The sequence below is a fragment of the Pelodiscus sinensis genome, chromosome 5 (assembly GCF_049634645.1).
Source record: "Pelodiscus sinensis isolate JC-2024 chromosome 5, ASM4963464v1, whole genome shotgun sequence".
NCBI classification, from domain to species: domain Eukaryota; kingdom Metazoa; phylum Chordata; order Testudines; family Trionychidae; genus Pelodiscus; species Pelodiscus sinensis.
The window spans coordinates 32,054,439-32,076,984 of record NC_134715.1 but is presented as its reverse complement, the minus strand read 5'-3'; the positions used below and the strand labels follow the sequence as shown (position 1 = coordinate 32,076,984).

Below are 22,546 nucleotides of genomic sequence, written 5' to 3'. Positions count from 1 at the left end.
GTTCCCATTGGTATGAAATGAGAGCTTGATATCATGTCATAATTGGTCTGAAACTTGGTGCTTGTTTTGTGCACCTTGCCACTTTATAGGTTATACCTTATACATAACCAACTGATATGTAAACTATGCATACAGCTTGAGGGGTATAAAAAGTTTTCTGTTGAACTGCTTTTCATTTTTATGCACAGAAAAGCTGACTCAAAAGGCCAATATTCATTTCCACACACAACAGTACACCACTACATTCTTTGGTTTGGAGGATGTAAGCCTGATTTTTAATCCAATTGCAAAATATTCAAGAAATGTATGCATGCTTCCATGACTTACTATTTCTGCTTCCTATATCAGACAACATGAAGAATCTGTGATTTTGGAAATAAAAGGGGCAAGACATTGTGCATGAAAACAAAATTATACTACATATTCTTGTACCTCTACATCTCTGCTTCTGGCAACTTCGGCAAAGTTTTCTTGTTGTTCTAGCGTTTTATCCACCTTGTCATCTGTCATGCAGAAGCACCTTAATCGAGCTTCAATGGGATCATGTGATTTGGCAAACACAACAAATTTGGCCATGTAGGGCACACAGATAATTTCTCTATACACTTGGGAGGCAAAAGTAACAGATTCTTGTATCTGCCGACAGTCTACCAACCAAAACCTGCGAAGGAACATAAAAAGCAGTTATTGAAAATGGCCATCTAGCAAGATTTAAGCAATGCAAATCCCCATAGTATTAAGTGTAAATACAGTGCTGATAGTATTGCCCTCTGACATCAGGTACCACAGCCAGAGTTATTCATGAAAAAAATCAGAATAAAGTAAATATTTAAAAATCATCACTTTGGGGAGATGAGGATTAGGATACATATAATATATTTCTCTTGATAGAAGGACATTTTAAATAATTATATGCACTCTGATCCTGCAAAGATTCCAACACACAATGAGATTTAAATATATGAGTAGACCCACTGAATCAAAAGTTTGGGTCAAGTATGTGTGAAAATTTTTTCAGGGTCAAGACCATAAACAGTAACCTGCTGAACTCAAGACCTGCTCATTTAACCTGTTGTCATTAGGGATAAGCTGTGAACCAAAATATGCCCCAATAATCTCCCTGCCAACTAGACAAGAAATTGCATTTCACAGCCATGAACAGAACCTATAATCTGCTGACAGGACATGAAAGGACACTTTTCCTAGTGAACATCAGTCCCCCAGTACTAACCAACTTCTTCACTGTGGCCAGGCAGATTTACCAGAGCAAGAAATAAAAGGCAGGAAACTCAGGATTATTTGGATTTTGCACAATGATACTCTCACTGCCATACATAGTCTCTTGGATCATATGCATGCATGCCTATAAACTGATTAAATCAATGACGGAACTTATCTGGCTTCACTTTTTTGACAGTAAACTGCTTACAAGACAATAACAGCTTCTAGCACTTCCCTCCAGCAGAGTTCACTGAGAACAATCCTCTCTTTTTCTCATAAAGCATCTTTCATTGTGATGTTGCAACAGACCCATGTACTGCAGACAGTAGACACAAATCACTAAATAAATTGCACGCATGCCTTGGAAACCACAACTCCAAAAATAGGTCTCTATCAGCTGAGCAATAGGAAAATTCCCCTTACTTATAGTGATATCAACTTTCTTACTCCCTCTTCTGGCTAGTCACTAGACAGCAACATTTATTGCATCTCAAAATGCAAGAATGTGTAACATTATCATTTTTTATTGCAGTTGCCACACACTTTGCTGACACAAATGGAGTGCTCTTGGTATAATAAAGACAGTGAAAAAAAATTCTGTCTTCTACAGTTCTGAGCTGAAGCAACATAAATGTCCTATTAAGTTTTTTCTAATGAAAGGAATAAACACTGTTATTTTCACCTAGTTTGTCCCTGGAGCTCATGACATTTTGTTTAACTAAAATTTGAGGAGTGGGTAGAAAACCTGGTTGAGTTTGACACCCGTAGGAAAAAGGAGAAATTGACAAGGGGTCAAAGACTTCTCGGAGATGATACAATTAGTAATTACTGTAGATCATGTGGCACAACATCCCACAAACTGTGCACTTTGAAACATGATTATTCTAATCTTACTCAACTGAAGATGAACAATAATGGATATTCATTCTGAGTCTTTCTTTACAGCACCGGACATGTTAATTGATTAAACAATGGAAATTGATTACATCTGAACACAGGGAAGCAAATCTGATACTTAAAAGGGCTGTGAATGCTGATACTTAATTTACAAAAGTGGGGAAAGATTATACTATGTCTGACTCAAACCAGGGAGCCACCTCTTACCTTGAGAAGCCTCCACAGTGATCAAACACGGGAACAGATAAAAATATGATTCCATATAGAAGAGACAAAAAGTACAACTGAGACTGAATTTGTATCTGATGGAATGAAAATTGGCCATGTGCAGAAAACTGCAGTTAACTTCTTGAGTAATTTACATACATGTACCGATTTCCCAAACACTTCTTGGAAGGATTTGATCCCATGAATGAGAGGGTGTGATTCTTGCATAATCATTTTAAAGCCCCAATTCAGAAAGTTACATACGCCTGTCCTACTCACTGACTTTATGCGCTTGACTTTAGGTAGGTGTTTAAATATCTTACTAGGAGATAGCAAGGGAGCAGGTGGATCTTGTCGAAGGCCTATAGCCATCTGTTGTATCTCAACAGCTGTATGCCGCATTAGTTACACTAAAGGGCACACATTAAATAGTTCATTCAATAGCCAGCATTGCAGATTAGACACTGTGTTTGAGAGATCCAAGTTTAGAGCTGCATTGGGGTTATGGCATCAACAGGAAGCCCAGATGTGGAAGCTGTTAGTGTGTGGAAACACCAACTATTTTAGATACCATGAGTCACAGTTGTTTGATTCCCCACAGACCATTACAAGGGTTACCCTTGCAAACTTTTAAGTTGATGCCATATCCCTAGTGCAGTTCTCAACTTGGATTTCCCAAACACAGTGTCTAATCTGCAGTGCCAGCTGTTGAAGGAAGCGTTTAATGTGTGCCCTTTAGCATAACAAACGCGGCATGCAGCTGTTGAGACACAACAGATGGCTGAGGAGGTCTCTTGTGATCTCTAGTGAAAAGTGTTTATTCCCCATTCATTTGCACTTGGGTTGTGTATTTTTTTAAAGCTTCATTGCTGGACTTTCACGGCAAGTGGGCCTGTCTACACCGAGGAAGCGTCTCACCAGTTCTACCGACAAAACCCTTGTCTAGACAAGGCTTAAAAAGCTGGATCAATTGTACCATTGGTTTGAGCAGACTAGCTTGTCTACATTCATTTAATTAAAATAGAAGTAGCAACTGGTCTGGCTACCAAATGTTCATCTATGTCACCCACCAATTTTCACACTGCTTCATAAGAAAGGATGTTAGATCCTCTCTAAGACCCTCTGCTGGTGGAAAGCCTACACAGATCGTGGCTCCTTGGCCACCCCCTTTTCCTAGCCATGTCCTATACACTTCTTTATGCTGTGGAATGCAAGCAAGGAAGGTGCATCTCGCTTGGTAATTTTGCCACACTAGGGAAATCCCCAGGAAGTCTGTTGATTCGGCCAATAATTGCTTTTCACTGTTGGAGTGATGCAAAGAACCCTGAGCAGGGCTGAAAATCTGGCCCTTGTTTTAATAGCTTTTGATCCAGCAATAATTTGTGGAGAAAAGTAGCTCTAGTCTTACAATTAATTCTCTTGACCCTGATGGGACAAGTTGCATGAGTGAAATTAACCACATATGCAAGCATCTGAAGGACCAGGCTCAGAGATTAAAAACTTTTTAAGGCAGTGCTACTGTTAATAAAAAAAGTCAATCCAATCTAATAAAGAATGTTTTGTAGCTTCTGTTTACAGTTATTGAGAAAGACAAGTAGTTAAATCTGATCAGGAAAGTATTGCACCTTGGTGATACTGAACAGCTGCTAAAATCCAGTCTCTGTTGTATCTGCAATGCAGCAAAATCTGAAGATAGGCAGCTACTTCAGCTGAATTAATGTAGAATGAGTTAGCACCCAGTTGCCTTGTTTGCAAATGGAAGGATGTGTTACTGCTCTTCTTTTTTATGTAGGCTTCACTCAGTCAGCTAGTTTAGAGTATGCCTCAGATTGTGATTTGCATACAGTACCACTTCCAAGTCAGTGTACAAGTTTTCCCTCTCTGATTTATGATGCTTTGGAGATTGCTGGAAGTAACATTTTTTTAAAGGTTGTAAACAAAGTATAGAAGCTACCTCTCTCCCCGATGGATTTTCCCTCAGTAAATCTTTAATTAACTATTTAAACATACAGCTTTTGGGCATCTATCAGAGGAGGACCTAACAGGCAAAACCACAGTGGGGTTTTCAAAAGGGCTCATTGCTACTGCAACTCACCACTGAATTCTACAATAAAATTCCCATTTAATTACAAAGTACTAAGTAAAGCTAACATTAAAAATGCAACTCTGTGTCTCTGTACAAAAATATTTTGAAGCATAAAAGACCATATGAATGCAGACAAGACAATTACAAACTCTCTCATATCTCGGTTGGATGCAGTATGGGACTAATTATTCATGCTATAGCCATGTTCTTATGAGCATCCATACTTTTAAATATGTGAGCAGTTTCACTGACTTCAATGGAAAGACTCACACATCCCTGACGTTACAAATGTGCTTAAGTACTTTGCTGAATTGTGGCCGTCTTTTGCCAATAAACAGTTTAAAATGATAAACTTATTCAGCTATATAGAAGATAATGGTTAAACTAAACAAAACAAAACCGCTTCCAAAAGGGACATTACATGTAAGTGAGAATGCATGAAAGAAAAAAGGACCAGATTTAAAAAGGCTCATATTTTAACAGTGATGTTTTGCTGTATATGTACCTTGCAGACACATTTGTTGTGAAGGAAACACATTCATTGACGAAAGTTAGTGGAGTCGTTCCTGTAATATCTTCCCATTGAGCAGGGGTCGTTCCACCTGAAAGAAAAATAATAAAAATAGGTAAAAGTTTAAAAACAAGCAATAAGCCCAATTTTGCATGGATTTAGTCACATACAGAGTTAGCCCAAATAAACCAACTTGCATTTCTTCAAACAATCAGTGCTGAAGCATAGCTCTGGAAATAATCCTTTCAAACACATCTGAAACTACATGACATTTACAGGTAAACGCATACCCCTGAAAGAGTAGAGCAAAAAGATGAGCTAGAATTTTCTGCATGTCATATCTACACATAATGGGAGCATGGATCAGCATTCATATCACACTCCCTTGTAGGTACCTGGCCCAAGACAATAAAGCTAATGATGTAACTGGCAGATCAAATTTGGTGATGAATTGTGGTCATGTGCCACCTGAAGCACATTGCGCATAAGCCAAGGAGGAGACCAAACATAATTTCTGCCCACACCAGATTCTTTACCCATATAGAGGAAAATTATCGCATTTAACAACGCGGCTGAAGTTGTACTTGGGAGGAAGAAATTCTAATAAATTTGTGATTTTTAGTGTATTGAATTTTATTTTTCAATAATTCTGATTAACTCCGTTTCAAGTTTTACTATTTACCTCATTCTGCAGAAGAATATTTTGCAGATTTATAGAAAAATCTGTCTGTATTATATTTTAATGGCCAGATTGTGAGCCCCTAGCTCATATTAATGAGCAATTTCTCATCACTGATTTAAATGGGAGTACCTTACAAACGAGAACCAGGGAGTCTAAATTTGGATGTTGATTGTGTTTCTTTAAGCATCATTGAGCAGAATATGGTGCTCCATAAGCAGAACCCATGAAGAAAATGCTAAGAAGTGAAAAGCATGGGGCTATGCAGCATGGAAAAAAATATACAGTGCTGCTATTGTTCTCACAAGTGGTGAAATATCAGTTCCACTCCATGGAATGAATGCAGTTTATTTTCATACACAGCCCCCAGCAAATCTTTTATAGAGAGTTATGTCAATGTCATCTTTTTAATACATTTGACCCAAACCACTTTATTATCACAAGATTCTGCAAACATGCAGAACTCTGGTTCACTAAACCTACCTGTTATGCTGCATAGTAATCTTAAAGTAGGTGTTTCACCCCCATAACCATTCATCATCCCATCACTGGAGACTTTGGGGACAGGAATAGTCATGGTGATTGGCTTGTGGAATTTTCTCCTTCTTGGTTCCAGGGTGACTATAGGACTGAAGGTTGCCTTGTTCCCTAAAATCTTCCTTACAAATTCATTGTGCATAGGCTGGGCCTTTCCAATGTAACAAGACAAAAATGAATAAGCAATAAGAACATAAGAACGGGTATACTGGGTCAGACCAAAGGTCCATCTAACCAGCATCCTGTCTGCCGACAGTGGCCAATATCAGGTGCCCCAGAAGGAAGGAACATAACAGGTAACCCTCACATGATCCCTCTCCTGTCACACATTTCCAGACAGAGGCTAGAGACACCATACCTATCCATCTTGGCAAAAAGCCATCGATGGACCTAACCTCCATGAATCTATCTAGCTCTTTGTTGAATTCTGTTAAGGTCCTAGCCTTCACCACATCCTCTGGCAAGGAGTTCCACAGGTTGACTGTGCGCTGAGTGAAGAAAAACTGTCTCTATCATATCCCCCCTTAGTCTCCTCTTTTCTAAGCTGAAAAGTCCAAGTCATTTTTAATCTTCTTCATATGGGACCCGTTCCAAACCCCTAATAATTTTTGTTACCCTTTTCTGAACCTTTTCCAATGCAAATATATCTTTTTTTGAGATGAGGCGACCTCATCTGTATGCAGTATTCAAGATGTGGGTGTACCATGGTTTTATATAGAGGCAATAAGATATTCTCAGTCTTATTCTCTATCCCTTTTTTAATGATTCCTAACAATCAGTTTGCTTTTTTGACTGCCTCTGCACATTGAGTGGATGGTTTCAGAGAACTATCTACAGTGACTCCAAAATCTCTCTCTCGAGTAGTTGTAGATAAATTAGTCCCCATCATATTGTATGTATCATTGGGATTATCTTTTCCAATGTGCATTACTTTACATTTATCAACATTGAATTTCATTTGCCATTTTGCTGCCCAATCACTTAGTTTGGTGAAGTCTTTTTGAAGCTCTTCACAGTCTGCTTCAGTCTTAACTATCTTGAGCCGTTTGGTATCATCTGCAAATTTTGCCACCTCACTGTTTACCCCTTTCTCTAGATCATTTATAAATAAATTGAATAATATTGGTCCAAGGACAGACCCTTCGGGGACCCCACTAGTTACTAGTTAACAATATGGAACTGTAGCTTAATGAAGATGTAAATGATTGTATCTGACCACTGCTAGTGTTACGTAGCAAGTCTCCCCCACACAAATATATAATCAAATCCCACAGCCCCTTTGTGAGTTATGCTGGAATTACCATCATAGGAGAGAGAGATTAAGTGACTTGCTCAAGATCCCCCAGTCAATAAGTGACACAGTCATGAATAAAACTACAGAAACTTGACTTTCACTACATTGCTCTAGCTTCTAGACTCTGTCCCCTAAACTTTTATTGGGCTGTAGGGGCATTTTAGATAGCAGTGGGCAAATGGTGAGCTGGTATAATTGTTCAACTAGCTGCTGACTGTGCAATACCCAAAATGCATTGTTTTACCAGGGCTCAAATGAAATACCAGCAAGGAAAGTGTAATGAAAGTCTTGTCACTGATTCTCTGTACCTGGAGGCCGACACGAATTCGCTTGGTTAGCGCTCCCTCTGGGAAGACTGCTTGCACTTGTGGTACTACAGTGCTGCTAAGCACACCTCCCTCAGGTCCAATGAGGTTGCTGTCCTGTTTGATCCGGGACACCACTGCAAAGTACTGTGGGAAATCTCTGGTGATGATACGGCAGATACGCTTTTTCTCAAGTTCCTCTGGAGTATCAAGTACTGAGGGAAAAAAGAGTCATGCTCACACAATAAAAATTTCAGAGAGAGACACAATGCAGCTATTTCCAGACAAGAAAATCTCTAAATACATTACAATAGGGGAGAAAAGCTTTAAAGAATTTTGAAATTTAAAGCAAGAACAATGAAAGCCAGAATTCGGGGGTGGGGAGGAATTAGAAATAGCGCAAAATACCTAATTCAGAACCAGACATTTGTTTTCCTATAATATGGGGGAAGGGGTGTATAGATAAAGAACTTTGGTTTTGAGCTGATCTTTATACGCTGTATCTACTTGATGGCCAAAAGATAGCAGCAGCACAGAGCTCTAATCAGTGAGGTACTGAAGTATGTGCCCGAGTTTGAGTACGCAGACGTCGGATTCATTTCTATAGTATTACTCACATGCTTAAAGTTACACATATGCTCATATGGTCTGAATCAAGACCTAACCAAGCTTATTAAAAACTAAACTCATCCTTCAGGTACAGCGTTGCTCTCCAGGCCAAAGCTCACTGTCAGTGCCATGATGCAGTTATTACTGTCCCTTCAAGGATCTTTGAGCCCCTCCAAACAAGCAGCCATCATCAAAGGTAATAAAATACCGGGCAGTGAGACATTTACAAAGGAAGCTTTCCTGTCTATGTATTAAAGACAATGTTTCCCGCGGGATGACTGAGTGACATCAGCACATCACTCTGTGTTCCCAGGAGCCCTGACGACGTGACCGCTCCTTGACCTGGACCAGCACCCACCTGTCTCTGGGCCCTGCCACCAGCCTGCCCAGCCCACGCACCTGCTATGCACCTTGGTTCTGTGTAGTTCAGACTCAGGTGCGCTCTCCCGGACCCACCGCAAGCTGGGCAGGTCTTGCACCCCGGCCACTTCCCCAGCTGTCCAAAGTGAGCGCTCTGCTCTCTGGGCTCGCCACGGAGCAAAGCTGCTGCCAATATGCCCATGTGCAAATGCTGGGCTGGGGACAGGCTGTGGCTCCTGCTGTGCTGGCCAGCCCGGTGGTGCTCTTCGGGGGGTGGGGGGAAACGAATTCAAATTAGTGAGAGGGGACAGGATATGTGCAGGGAGATCAAATTGAAGTTCAGGTTGCAGAGGAGAGCCCTGCCTGATGGGGAGAGAGCCAGGGTTGGCCCGGCCTTGGCTGTGCCCATCAGCTGGGGGAGCCGGGCTGCCTACCCCCGAAGACATGGGGGTTGGTGAATGTTGCAAGCTGAGGGCACCACCCCTTGTACTTTATTATTGTGAAAAGGGCATGGAAATTCAGGTACCAAAAGGGAGTTAAACATTGAGAAGTGTTATAAATAGAGGTTACTACTGTCACTGGAAGCTCTTCAAGATGTTTGGTCCCTATGTGTATTCCACATGTGGGCATGCATAAATCCTTCCCAGCAGTATTTACTGGCCACCACACATGCAGTAGGTGTCTCCTTGCTCATGACTGAGGGTGTAAAAACCAGCATGGGCTGAAAAATCTCCAGTCCCTCTTCCTACCGTAAATCCAACATGATCCGAAGCAGAAGGGACACAGGGTGGGAAGTGGAATCCAGATGTAGATCTAGTTACTGTAAGTAACCTCCATTTCTTCTTTGAGTTCAGGGGTTTCCTCTGTGCATTCCATATGTGAGTTATTGGCAGGCAGTGTTCAGATGGAAGGTAAGAGTGAGGAAGCCGGCAGTAAAGATGCTTACAGCACAGCAGAGGTGTTAATTGAGAAAGGGAAACTAGAGAGGCATCGGCTCGCACTGGTTCTTATACTTTCAGTCAGGAGTACGAGGAGATCTACTGTGTGTATGTAGGCCAATGAACACTGCTTGTAAGACTTTCTGGACTCATGCTCACAGCACGTACACAGACCCAAGTGTGTAATACCCCTAAGAACCAGAACCAGAAGAAGAACCATTCTTTACCAGATAATACCAGATACGTTTTGCCCCCGTGCTGCTGCCACGTTTACTGAGTGTGCATAGGCGTGCGCATGGGGTGTGCACCATGTTTACTGAGTGTGCACAGGCGTGCGCACGGGGTGTGCCAGGTGTGCCCAGGCATACCCTAATGTTTCAAAGGGGGCGTGAGCGAAGGAGCGCCGCTTTGGCGCTCTGGGGAACGGATGCTGCTCCGGGTTTGCCGTGCATGCGCAGCCAAAACCGGTGGGTTTTAGGACCCCACAGAAAGAGGCGGCAGGGACGCAGCAACGTCACCCGGCTGCCCCATCAAGCGAGGTGAGTTTAAACCCCGGGTGAGAAGGTGGGGGGGAGGGTGCTCCGGGCAGGGGATCGGGTGCAGCGCGGCTGGCCCGGGGGGTGGCCGGGGTCAGGGGCGGGGCAGCTGGCCTCGGGGAGGGAAGGGGGTTGGGGGCAGCGCGGCTGGCCTCGGAGAGGGGTCCAGGGCTGGGGGGAGTGCAGCTGGCCTCGGGGAGGGGAGGGGGCCGGGGGAGAGGGCAGCGCAGCTGGCCCCTGCCCCCGCGAGCTGCTTCCCATCCCCTCTTCCCCCTGGTCCCCCACTTCCCCCCAGCCAGTTCCTCTTCCCCCCTATCTCCCGCCCAAGATCAAGTGTGTCCGTTTTTTGGGGGGAGGGTCTACCTGGCAACCCTACGAGTCGGACCCGGTGCAGGCACCACGTGATGTACCAAGTGATGCACCAAGTCCCAGACTGCCGGAACTCCGGGAACCAGAGACTGCAGAGTGGGGGTTTGTGGCCCAAAAGGGGGCTGAGAAACCTAAGAAAGACAGAGTAGGGGGAGCACCAGAAGGGTGACAGTCAGGGTGACCCTAGAACTCTATTACAGACCAGTTGGCGGCTGCTGGAAGAGAAGGGAAAAATAGGGGATAAGGGTCAGAGAGGAAGGGGCTTGTGCTGAGGAGAGGGGGGCAGGTCATGAGAAGAAAGGGGAAGGCACCAAGGGACAGGGTGTAGGAGACACAAATTCCAGGGGGCCAACTGGAGACAATGAGGAAAAGAGAAGCAGGGGAGATGTCAGTGAGGAGGGGGGGACAGGATGATGCTAGGAGAGGAGAGGGGAAGGGCTTTGGGGGCTAGAGGGCAGTAGAAGAGGTGTTGGGAGAAGGCTTGAAAGAAGGGGTAGGCATGAGGAAGGCGGGGATGGAGCAAGGCACGTGTGAGGGCACAGAGGGGCATGAGAGGAACGGGGGCAGAGGGTGGTGAGGGGTGGGCATCAGGGAAAAAGAAGGCAAAGGGGGCAGGGACAGTGAGGGAAGGGGGAGGCACCAGGAGGGTGCAGGGGTAAGGGAAGGTGCAGGTGCCAGGGGACTCCGGGGGGTGAAGCAGTAGGGCAGACACCTGCAGGGGAGGGACCAGCACCAGAGGAGAGAGTCAGGGCAGGTGTGTTGAGGGAGGTGTTAGGAGAGGGGATGAGGAGGGGTAGCTCACATGATCAGAGTGGGGCTACTGGAGGAGTGGGCACGGGGGCGGGAGAGAAAGGCTGGTGGAGGGGGGCAGGACTCAGGAAGGCTGAGGGCAGTGAGAAGGGTAGGAGTCAGGACAGCAGAGGTGGGGGAGGGGTTGGGGGGGCAGCAGGCACCAGGGGAGCTGATGGAGCAAGCAGAGGAGACAGTAGCAGAGGGGAAAGGTAAGATATTTAATAACAACTTGGGTGCCACAGTGGCACATCCAAACAAGCCATAAACTCAATACTGGTGCACAACACAACATTTATTATGCTCATGGGAGGAAACTCTTAGAGGGAACACTTCCCCCAGCCTCTCCACCCCCCGAGTTAATGTCACACACATTGGGTTAATGCAATTGCAGGATAGTTGCATGAGGGGGGTTTGGTGAGGGCCAAACTAATCCCTATTGGTAAGAGGATAGTGGGGTCACATGACACCTTTTATTTCTGGTCATGTGTCCATATTGCCCCGAAAGTGTTACCTCCAGCGGCATGTGGGGTCAGGGGATGTGGCTAATGGGGGTCAAAGAGTACATTTAAAAAAAATTCTTTGTGTGCACACCCTAATGAAATGCGCTGCACACGGCTATGTGAGTGTGTTATGATATTCCTCTTTGATGCCAGTGAAACATCAGTGGAATATGGCAACACGGCCTCTAGAGAGTGGGGTCATGAGTGAAATAGTCAATCGGAGAGGAGACAGAAAACGACTTCTCTAGTTACAGAAGTAAAACAAGATAAAAGGATCATTTAAATTCCTCTTCAACCTTCTCCCCACCCTTGTCCCAGCACGGAGTACCTTCATCCATTCCATTGAGGATTTCATTCAGTTCATCCTCTGTATATTCACAGAAATGCTCCTTCCAGCTGTCCCCATTCTCACTGCGCAGGATTACCAGCTCTCTCTCTTTCCCACGCAAAGCGGCAAAATGGGGGATCTCCACGATCACAGGCCTGACGCAGCAACACAGCACATTAAATGTATATGGGTGAGAGGAAGAAATAGAAGCGACAGCAATCCATCCAGTCTGTTACAAAGTAACCTGGAATTCTACCCACTTTTCCAGCATAGTTGGGTATAATCCTAACCAGCATCTCAAGGGGTCACTAGAGCATCTTTTCTTTTACAAGGACCTGGTGTGTACTGTACTGTAGGACACTTTAGATGTGCATACATCTCCTTATGCAATAAGGAAGCAGTACTTTGAACAGAGATTTTAGCATATGGTTGCAAGCAGATAAAATTAATAAAATTCATGCTCATTTTAGCACTGTTATCACCATGTGTTTTAACTTGTGCAATTTCATTTCAAAGACAATCCACTGCAATATATACAGACAGTGGGACAAATTCTGATCTAGCATGCTGGTATAATCAGAATAATGATGCTTAAGTCAAGGGGCTTGATTCATCTCTCTTGTACTGATTTTACACCAACATTAATCTGGATTTCTACTAGTGTAGAGGAGATAAGAATTTCCTTCATTATGAACACGTGAGAGTCTTTGTGTGTGTGTGTGTGTGTGTGTGTGTGTGTGTGTGTGTACGCACACATACTCCTATAATGCTGGTATTTTCTACACTCAGGAAGAAAATATAAATATACATGATACATATACCTAACAAGTGCATAATAATATGGGCCATCATGTACTTGATAAAATGTCATGCTATTTCATACTATGTTATATTATATTCAATATATAACATAATATTATTGGTTTGGTAGCAATGGGTGCAAAATAGAAACATACACAAATGCACAAAAGATTCTTTTTACTTCCAATCCAGGTTGCTTTGCTACAGACATCAAGCACATAACAGCTGGAACATTTTACAGCTAGGAAGATCTCATGCTAAAACAAAAATGAAGGTCACAAAACTTTAAGAAAAAAGATATAAACGTACCGCCACAACAAAAACCACATACCACAAGGGTTGGAAAATGGTCCACTAAAGGTCAGATATACAAAATTTCAAATCATAGAAAGGGACACTGTCATGGGCACAATGACATAAAAAAATAAATCATATTGCAGAGGGAGGAGAAGAATGGGGGAGGCCAGCATCCATCAATTTGTTTTAAGTCTCTCCTACCCAAGAAATTTGGTCCCAGGAGGCCCCAGCTGAAGGATTCGGCTGACCAAGCTTTCTCCCTCATTAAGTGGGGGAGGAGCCGTAGGCAGATGAAGTTTACTGAGTACATCCAAAGCAGCAGTGAAAGAAAGAACATCAATAAACTTTATGTATGGGTTTTTTTTCAGAACCACAGTGCCACTGTCTGATCAACAGAGTGGAATTAGGCCAAACACTGAATAAGGTTCTGCCCTCGCTGTACCCCACTGCTGACAGAAAATCCTGAAATGCTTCCATTAATGCCAATGGGATTTTTATCATTGAACATAATGGGAGCAAAATCTGGCCCTTAGAATGGATGTGTCAGTGTAGTACAGTAATATTTGTGTTAACAGGTACAGTGCACAATACCTGATTTCACTGCCAGGAGGCCACCCAGAAAAATGCCCATTAGTAGGGGATAAACCTATGAGGAGTGACACAAAAACTCTAACATATCTGTGTGTGTTATTCAAATGAGTTTTTATTGAGATTACTCATCGGATGGAGGGACTATTTAAAAAAATAAAAGGTACTGCATGTTAGTGTGAATGTGGGGAAGAGGAAAAGATGGTTATAGAAATAATGTGACAGCAGAGGTATTCTGCTTGTCTTTTAGATTTTTTTTATAAGAATTGAACTAGATTTGAAGAGAATGTCAAATTAGTATTTTGTTAGGCAACTTCTCTGATGCATCTGAAACCTATGAGCACCTCATTTGTTAAGGAAGAGGACTCGCCTTTATGTTCCCAATGTTTCATAACTCTTCCTGTTGCACTATCAATAAAATAATGGAAACAAGTCTGGATACTTTCTCCTCTCATACTCTGTTCAGAGTGTTTCTGAAAAACATCAAATCATCTCCCACTCTTTTCTCAAGTCCGTTCTTCCAGATATAACTTCAGCAGGTGGCTCTGCTGGCTATCTTTACATGACAGGACTTAAATACAATTGAATGGTTTCAAAATGGATTTAAACTGTTGCTTTTCTTAACTTCATTTACCAGTTTCCAACTGAAACTTTTCACTCTATTGGAGGGGTTCCTGCAATCATCCATTTTTGGATGCCCCAGTTGATAAGGAGAGCAGCTGATAAAAAAAATAAAACAAAAGTGCAGAGAACTGCTGGTTTCAGCTGAATATTGCTAAAACAAGCACAGCAGTAGTTGCAGTTCTGATCTTTCTATTGGGTATTGCAATATAGGACAAAATAAACTGCTGGAGAATTCCTGAGATGTCCTATTGTTTGAACTTGCAATTTTAACCCCAGAAAAATCAAAGGCTTGTGCTTTCCAGATGGTCCAAATTATTGACAGCAGGCCTATAGACGAAACACAAGTTTCTACTGTAAGGAGCTTTAACTTGTGTTCTATCTGTAGCAGGCTTCAAATTTAGTTTATATCAGTGCTGTGCTACGTGTTATTCATGTCTTAACTGTGGGTGATTTAAATACAGTATGAATTGCCTACCTCTGATAGCAAACTGATTTCCATTTTCATAGCATGGCACTGATTAATAAACTTATTCCAGGAAGCACTCTAAACCTTAGTGTTAGTGGTTAAAAAACATCAGTATTGTCGAATGAAAAGGCATACAAGCTAAGTGAATTGCTGATTTGCACTAGGGGGCCGATAATATTGTGATCAATCTGAAACAGTATGCTAAGTTAACCTTTTCAATTTAAATGTTGAAGCAGGGGCTACCCCAAGTGCAATTTCCAAACAATGGAGATATACCTATTATTTTTCATGTAGGTCAAACAAAGTCTTACCCGAGAAACTGAGCACCAGAAGGTCCAACTTCAATCAAGCGGCTGGCCAGACCTTCTCCTTCCACCATTGGAGGCATGGTGGCCAGTCTATGTCGCTTGACCAATCGGCAGGTTACTCGTGTGGGAGCAGTGCATTTCCGAGGAGGAATAATGATCCTTAGCCCATTGTGTCTGCAGCCTCGCATGGCACCACCACGGGCATCCACCATGAAGCTAACCAGGAAGCTGAAAACGACAAATGAATATTAGCTATGTTTTTGAAAGCGTATCAGCCAAAGCAAAATCACTCCAGTTATGTTCCAAAGGGTTCTCTTTCAAAATGTAACAAACTATATACCTATGGCACTTTCTCAGTATGTACAGTTAACAATCCCCCTTTTTAAATGTAGCAATAATTCATGCTAACATCACTAATGGCTTGTACTAGAAATATTTATCTTAAGAGCTTTTAATAGCAACACTCTTATTTTGCAATGCAACTGATGGTAGAAATATACCATATATAAATATAGGATCCTGACCAAACACTCCTAATTTATGCATGAATATACACACTTTTCACACTGTATATTTTTCCCAATGCTATCTGGAATATTTCTGCCACGACTGTCATTGCAAAGTAAGATGGGCACAAGACACATATATTTGTTATACAATTTTAATATATTATTAAAGAAAAATGGCTTACTGGGCAACAATATGATTTTTTGTTAATTCTGTATATTTTTAGTAGTCTGATGCAACTAAATCTCCTAAAACTATGTAATTCATAGATTATGAGCCACATTTTGTTCTGCAGTAAGCAGTTATAGCTGCTGTTGGGAATTGTGCCTCTTTATATCAAGTATAAATCTCTCATTCTCTCTCTCTCTAACGTTTATCATTCTTAAAACTTTTCACAATATGATATTGTAACAAACTGACCAGATAGCAGAAAAATAATCAAGATTTCGATTCTCTTTTGTGAAAAACTGACTATATTGACTTTTAATAAGCTAAACACTACTCCTTACTACATTTAACATGTCTACCTTTCTCCTTACCATTTCCAAAAACAAAACAGAACAGGGAAAAATAAGAGTGGAAAGAGGCAAATATAGTAGGATTCTCCTATTTAAATTATATCCTTATACAGAGAAAATGGCAAATAATTGAATTTGAGATGAATTTGTTGTCAATTAGAATACTGTTTCAATGTGCCTCTGTTAAAGGAGGATAAGATAACTACAGAAAACTATGGAGTTTTGAGCTGGTGGTAACCATTCTGTAGTGGGTTTATTTCTATATTTCTGCTTTTTCTCTCTTACTATACACAATGTTAATATGTCCCTGTAGGATGTCCTACAGTGACAAGAAGACATCTGTGGCAGGGAGCTCCCTTGTGGCTCAAGATACATTGCTTTTATATCTTTTTCTCTTGCCTTCTTACAAGCTCTGTTTGTTCAGTCATGAACAGACAATGCACTTATTTTGATAGTTTTCCTGTTATCTGGAATGCACCTTAATTAAGGGCATTTCTGTGATATGTAACAAAAACCCTAGAAAAAATGGCTATTTTATATTGTTCAGATTTATGATCACCACTGTTCTGGGGGAGGAGGTTGGCTTGCTGCACGGAGAATAGGGGAAAGTAGGTGAGCATAATACCAGACCTACTTTTTAGGAAATGAACTAGTCACCACACAGAGATTCATACAAATGCTAACATCTGCACTGAGAAACCTGCAAGAAAAAAAATCTTACCACATGAGACACAAATACAGATTTTTTTCACTCTCATGGGTCACTTGGTGTGACAAATATTTGAATCCATTCATTATCAAAACATTTACAGTTCATTCCACATGCTGTTAAAACAGAAAACCCAACACTCCGTGCAAGTCAAGTCATAAAAATGAATGAGAGGAAGGAGCCACAACCTGCCATCTAAAGCACGCCATGCACCACGGATGCCATATGAAGAGACTTCCTTCCCACACATGCAGTCTCCCATTCTACCACCATTCATATACCTCTAGGTTTTGTTTAGTGTAATACCCTATGGAGTACAACCATTATCTCATTCGTCAGGGGGCTGATGTTTCTGTGGTTTTAACAAAAAACAAAAATGAACAAGTGTTTATAGCTTTAATTCCTTAGGGTTCACTTTTGAAGAAAGGACTCAACCTACCTTAATACATTCTATAGTTTAGAGTCATATTTGCATGTGATTATGAATAAGGATTAAAGGAGAACTCAAGCACAGTAGTTGCTCCATTTTTCAAATGATATTGTAATGCCGACAGGCAGAACTGAACCTGGGACCTTTGAAGCTTAGTGAATGAGCCTCTGCCACATGAGCTAAAAGCAGCTGGCTATTAGCTAAGGTTATAGAGCAAACTCATTATTCTCTCTGTAAGTGATCTCAGTGCCACTAGGTAGGACAACACACCACACCCAGAAGATGTGTGGGTTACAGTATGTGATTGTCTTTCCAAGTTAAAACAAAGTCCCTGTCTGGATGCAGTTTTTGTGTCACCTTTGTAATGGAATGGATAAAAATGTGACTTTTGCCTCTGAGGATCAGCCTAAGATTCAGTGACTTGAAGAATGCTTCAGAAATGCATTTAACAACAGCTTAAGTTCTGAGACAGCATAAGCAGTTCACAATCTGGTATTAATATTGTGAACAACTACAGAAACTGCTACCACTATTATTAGAGCAGGTTAATTTATTTGGTGAAACTAATTTACTGAATGATTTGTGGCATTTTTCTTCAAGTAAAATCATCATTAATTCATTTTTTTTTCATTATTCAACAAGTGCTCTAGATGGTCAACTAATCGTAAATGATAATGGAGTCAGTATTTTTTTCCTTTCATTCGGGGAATTCTTTATTCGCAAAGTCTTTTCCTTAGAAACTAAGCAATTCATCTTACATTGTGCGCCAACATTGCTGAGCACGCTGCAGCTGCTACCAAGTTACAAAGTAGATAATGTATCTATAAATAATAATTCAACCATCCCTATTAATGAATGTAGCACAGAACCCAATCACGGAATCCCTGCTACACTTGCAATATTGGGCTCTGCTATTTTCAGAGCTGGTACTCTCTAACTGACGCTTTCTAAGGAGTGAAAGTTTTCAGATAAGCTAAAAGTTGAGATGTGAACTGAAATGATAACCCTCTCCCATGAAACGGACAGTCTGTATACCTATGAAGTAGCCCTGGAAAAGTATATTTCTTTAGACACCAAATCAGTGTCCTAAAAGTGAGGCTGGAAACAGGGCTAATATCTCTGGTTTTGAGCATTCTTATTTATACTGGTATTTTGCAGCATGTTTGTAAGTAATATTATGCACAGTTCTGGACACCTAGTATTAGAGATGGCCTGGAGATCTAATTTTTGAAATGGGAAGTGGTATCAAAATCTGGATCAAATGCAAGATCCATATTTTGTAATCACTCTCTCTGTCTTTGCACTATGGGACCCCAATTCCAAACATAGAAAGTTTCAATGGAGTTGGGTCAAAATTCATATCCAAACCTAAATTTCATAGTGGGGGACGGACCATGTCTATTCAGTACAATAAATATGCTGTAAAATTAAAAGGAAGTCAGAAGATATTTGGAGAGACTGATTTCTGGGGAAAGGTCAAAATAAATAACCTAATTTACAGAAACTGACGAATACTGGAGAAATAATAGACATCTATATTCATTTTAAGATTGTAAAACACCAAAAGGAGAGGTATTAGGATGGCATTGGAGGTACAACTGGGGCAATGGGACGAAAATGAATGATGTCAAGTTAATACAAATAATATAATAGATTTTAACTATTTCAGAAAGATGTCTCTGAAGTGAATGATGGAAATGTCTTCTTTTGCATCACTAAAACTAGAGCACACAAAACACAAAGAAACATACCTATATCAATATTTATGGACTGGATGAATATTTTCTAGCTTTACATCTCTTTGTATTGTTGAAGATTTCTGTTGCACACCAAGTTTTAAAGGAAGAGGATGTTCTATTTGAACGTTAATTGAGTCCTCATTCAAGATGACAGCAATTCAAGAGTTAACGCAGTGAAGTCAAAATATACATGTGTTAAAGAAGGTAAGCTTTCCTGGAGGTAAGGAAGGACAACTTTTGATTATGTTTCATTTTCTGGAAAGTTTTTAAAGAAAAAGCTGGAAATGAAGGTTAGCAAAGGTAAGAGAGGACCCTAAAGTTTACTGAGTCTTTTGTTGGCATCACAGAAACTTGGTGGGATAATACACACGATTGGAATGTTTGTATGGAAGGGTACAGCTTGCTCAGGAAGGATAGACAGGGAAAAAAGGGAGGAGGTGTTGCCTTATATATTAAAAATGAACACATTTGGAGTGAGGTGGAGATGGACATAGGAGATGGAAGTGTTGGGAGTCTCTGGGTTAGGCTAAAAGGGGTTAAAAACAAGGGTGATGTCATGCTAGGAGTCTACTACAGGCCACCTACCCAGATGGAAGAAGTGGATGAGGCTTTTTTTAAACAAGTAACAATATCATCCAAAGCCCAAGATTTGGTGGTGATGGGGGACTTCAGCTATCCAGATATATGCTGGGAAAATAACACAGCGGGGCACAGACTATCCAATAAGTTCTTGGACTGCATTGGAGACAACTTTTTATTTGAGAAGGTTGAAAAAGCTACTAGGGGGGAAACTGTTCTAGATTTGATCCTAGCAAATAGGGAGGAACTAGTTGAGAATTTGAAAGTGGAAGGCAGCTTGGGTGAAAGTGATCATGAAATCACAGAGTTCACAATTCTAAGGAAGGGTAGAAGGGAGAACAGCAAAATAGAGACAATGGATTTCGGGAAAGCGGATTTTGGTAAGCTCAGAGAGCTGATAGGTAAGGTCGCATGGGAATCAAGACTGAGGGGAAAAACAACTGAGGAGAGTTGGCAGTTTTTCAAAGGGACATTGTTAAGGGCCCAAAAGCAAGCTATCCTGCTGCATCAGAAAGATAGAAAATATGGCAAAAGACCACCTTGGATGAACCACGAGATCTTGCATGATCTAAAAATAAAAAAGGAGTCCTATAAAAAATGGAAAGTAGGACAAAGAATGAATTATTTAGGAAAGTAGGACAATTCATTACAAAGAATGAATATAGGCAAACAACACAGGAATGCAGTGGCAAGATTAGAAAGGCAAAGGCACAAAATAAGCTCAAACTGGCTACGGAAATAAAGGGAAACAAGAAGAATTTTTATAAATACATTAGAAGCAAGAGGAAGACCAAGGACAGGGTAGGCCCACTGGTCAGTGAGGAGGGAGAAACAGTAACAGGAAACTTGGAAATGACAAAGATGCTTAATGACGTCTTTGTTTCGGTCTTCACTGAGAAGTCTGAAGGAATGTCTAATAGTGAATGCTAGTGGGAAGGGGGGAGGTTTAGAAGATAAAATAAAAAAAGAACAAGTTAAAAATCATCTTGAAAAGTTAGATGCCTGCAAGTCACCAGGGCCTGATGAAATGCATCCTAGAATACTCAAGGAGCTGATCGAGGAGGTATCTGAGCCTCTAGCTATCATCTTTGTAAAATCATGGGAGACAGGAGAGTTTCCAGAAGACTGGAAAAGGGCAAATATAGTGCCCATTTATAAAAAGGGAAATAAGAACAATCCAGGAAACTAGAGACTAGTTAGTTTAACTTCTATGGCAGGGAAGATAATGGAGCAAGTAATTAAGGAAATCATCTGTAAACACTTGGAAGGTGGCAAGGTGTTAGGGAACAGCCAGCATGGATTTATAAAGAACAAATCATGTCAAACCAATCTGATAGCTTTCTTTGATAGGATAACGAGTCTTGTGGATAAGGGAGAAGTGGTGGATGTGGTATACCTAGACTTTGGTAAGGTGTTTGATATGTCTCGCATGATATTCTTATCAATAAACTAGGAAAATACAACTTAGATGGGGCTACTATAAGGTGGGTGCATAACTGGCTGGATAACTGTACTCAGAGAGTAGTTATTAATGGTTCACAATCCTGCTGGAAAGGTATAACAAGTGGGGTTCTGCAGGGATCTGTTTTGGGACCAGCTCCTGTTCAATATCTTCATCAACTATTTAGATATTGGCATAGAAAGTACGCTTATTAAGTTTGCAGATGATACCAAGCTGGGAGGGGTTGCGACTAATCTGGAGGATAGGGTCATAATTCAAAATGATCTGCACAAATTGGAGAAATGGTCTGAGGTAAACAGGATGAAGTTTAATAAAGACAAATGCAAAGTGCTCCACTTAGGAAGGAACAATCAGTTTCACACATACAGAATGGGAAGCGACTGTCTAGGAAGGAGTACAGCAGAAAGGGATCTAGGGGTTATAGTGGACCACAAGCTGAATAAGAGTCAGCAGTGTGATGCTGTTGCAAAAAAAGCAAACATAATTCTGGGATGCATTAACAGGTGTGTTGTGAGCAAGACACGAGAAGTCATTCTTCCGCTCTACTCTGTACTGGTTAGGCCTCAGTTGGAGTATTGTGTCCAGTTCTGGGCACCACATTTCAAGAAAGATGAGGAGAAATTGGAGAGGGTCCAGAAAAGAGCAACAAGAATGATTAAAGGTCTAGAGAACATGACCTATCGAGGAAGGCTGAAAGAATTGGGTTTGTTTAGTTTAGAAAAGAGAAGACTGAGCAGGGACATGATAGCCGCTTTCAGGTATCTAAAAGGGTGTCATAAGGAGGAGGGAGAAAACTTGTTCATCTTGGCCTCCGGGGATAGAACAAGAAGCACTGGGTTGAAACTTGCAGCAAGGGAGGTTTAGGGTGGACATTAGGAAAAACTTCCTAACTGTCAGGGTAGTTAAACACTGGAATAAATTACCCAGGCAGGTTGTGGAATCCCCATCTCTGGAGATATTTAAGAGTAGGTTAGATAAATGTCTATCAGGGATGGTTTAGACGGTTTTTCGTTCTGCCATGGGGGCATGAGACTGGACTCGATGACCTCTCGAGGTCCCTTCCAGTTCTAGTATTCTATGATTCTATGACCAACCAGTGTAAAGTTTAGGACGCCTTGTGGATAAGGGAGAAGCCTTGTGGATAAGGGAGAAGCGGTGGATGTCATATACCTAGACTTTAGTAAGGCATTTGATACGGTCTCGCATGATATTCTTATTGATAAACTAGGCAAATATAACTTAGATAGGGCCAAGATAAGGTGGGTGCATAATTGGCTGGATAACCGTAGTCAGAGAGTTGTTAACGGTGCTAAATCCTGCTGCAAAGGGATAACAAGTGGAGTTCCGCA

The 22,546-nt window shown here is 41.5% G+C and overlaps 1 protein-coding gene across 43 annotated transcripts in view; it reads right to left on the bottom strand.

Moving 5' to 3' along the window:
* Window positions 1-22,546, bottom strand: part of ANK2 (ankyrin 2) — a 602,743-nt gene that overhangs the window by 32,923 nt on the left and 547,274 nt on the right. For 42 of the 43 annotated variants that reach the window (XM_075929766.1, XM_075929759.1, XM_075929765.1 and 39 more), the window contains 6 exons: window positions 15,257-15,481; window positions 12,170-12,324; window positions 7,741-7,952; window positions 6,085-6,289; window positions 4,917-5,013; window positions 433-661 (listed from right to left, as the gene is read on the bottom strand). In XM_075929766.1, coding sequence (XP_075785881.1) covers window positions 433-661; window positions 4,917-5,013; window positions 6,085-6,289; window positions 7,741-7,952; window positions 12,170-12,324; window positions 15,257-15,481 — 1,123 coding nt within the window. Of the gene's footprint in view, window positions 1-432; window positions 662-4,916; window positions 5,014-6,084; window positions 6,290-7,740; window positions 7,953-12,169; window positions 12,325-13,468; window positions 13,568-15,256; window positions 15,482-22,546 lie in introns of all 43 variants that reach the window. The other variant, XM_075929788.1, reaches the window with a different exon arrangement.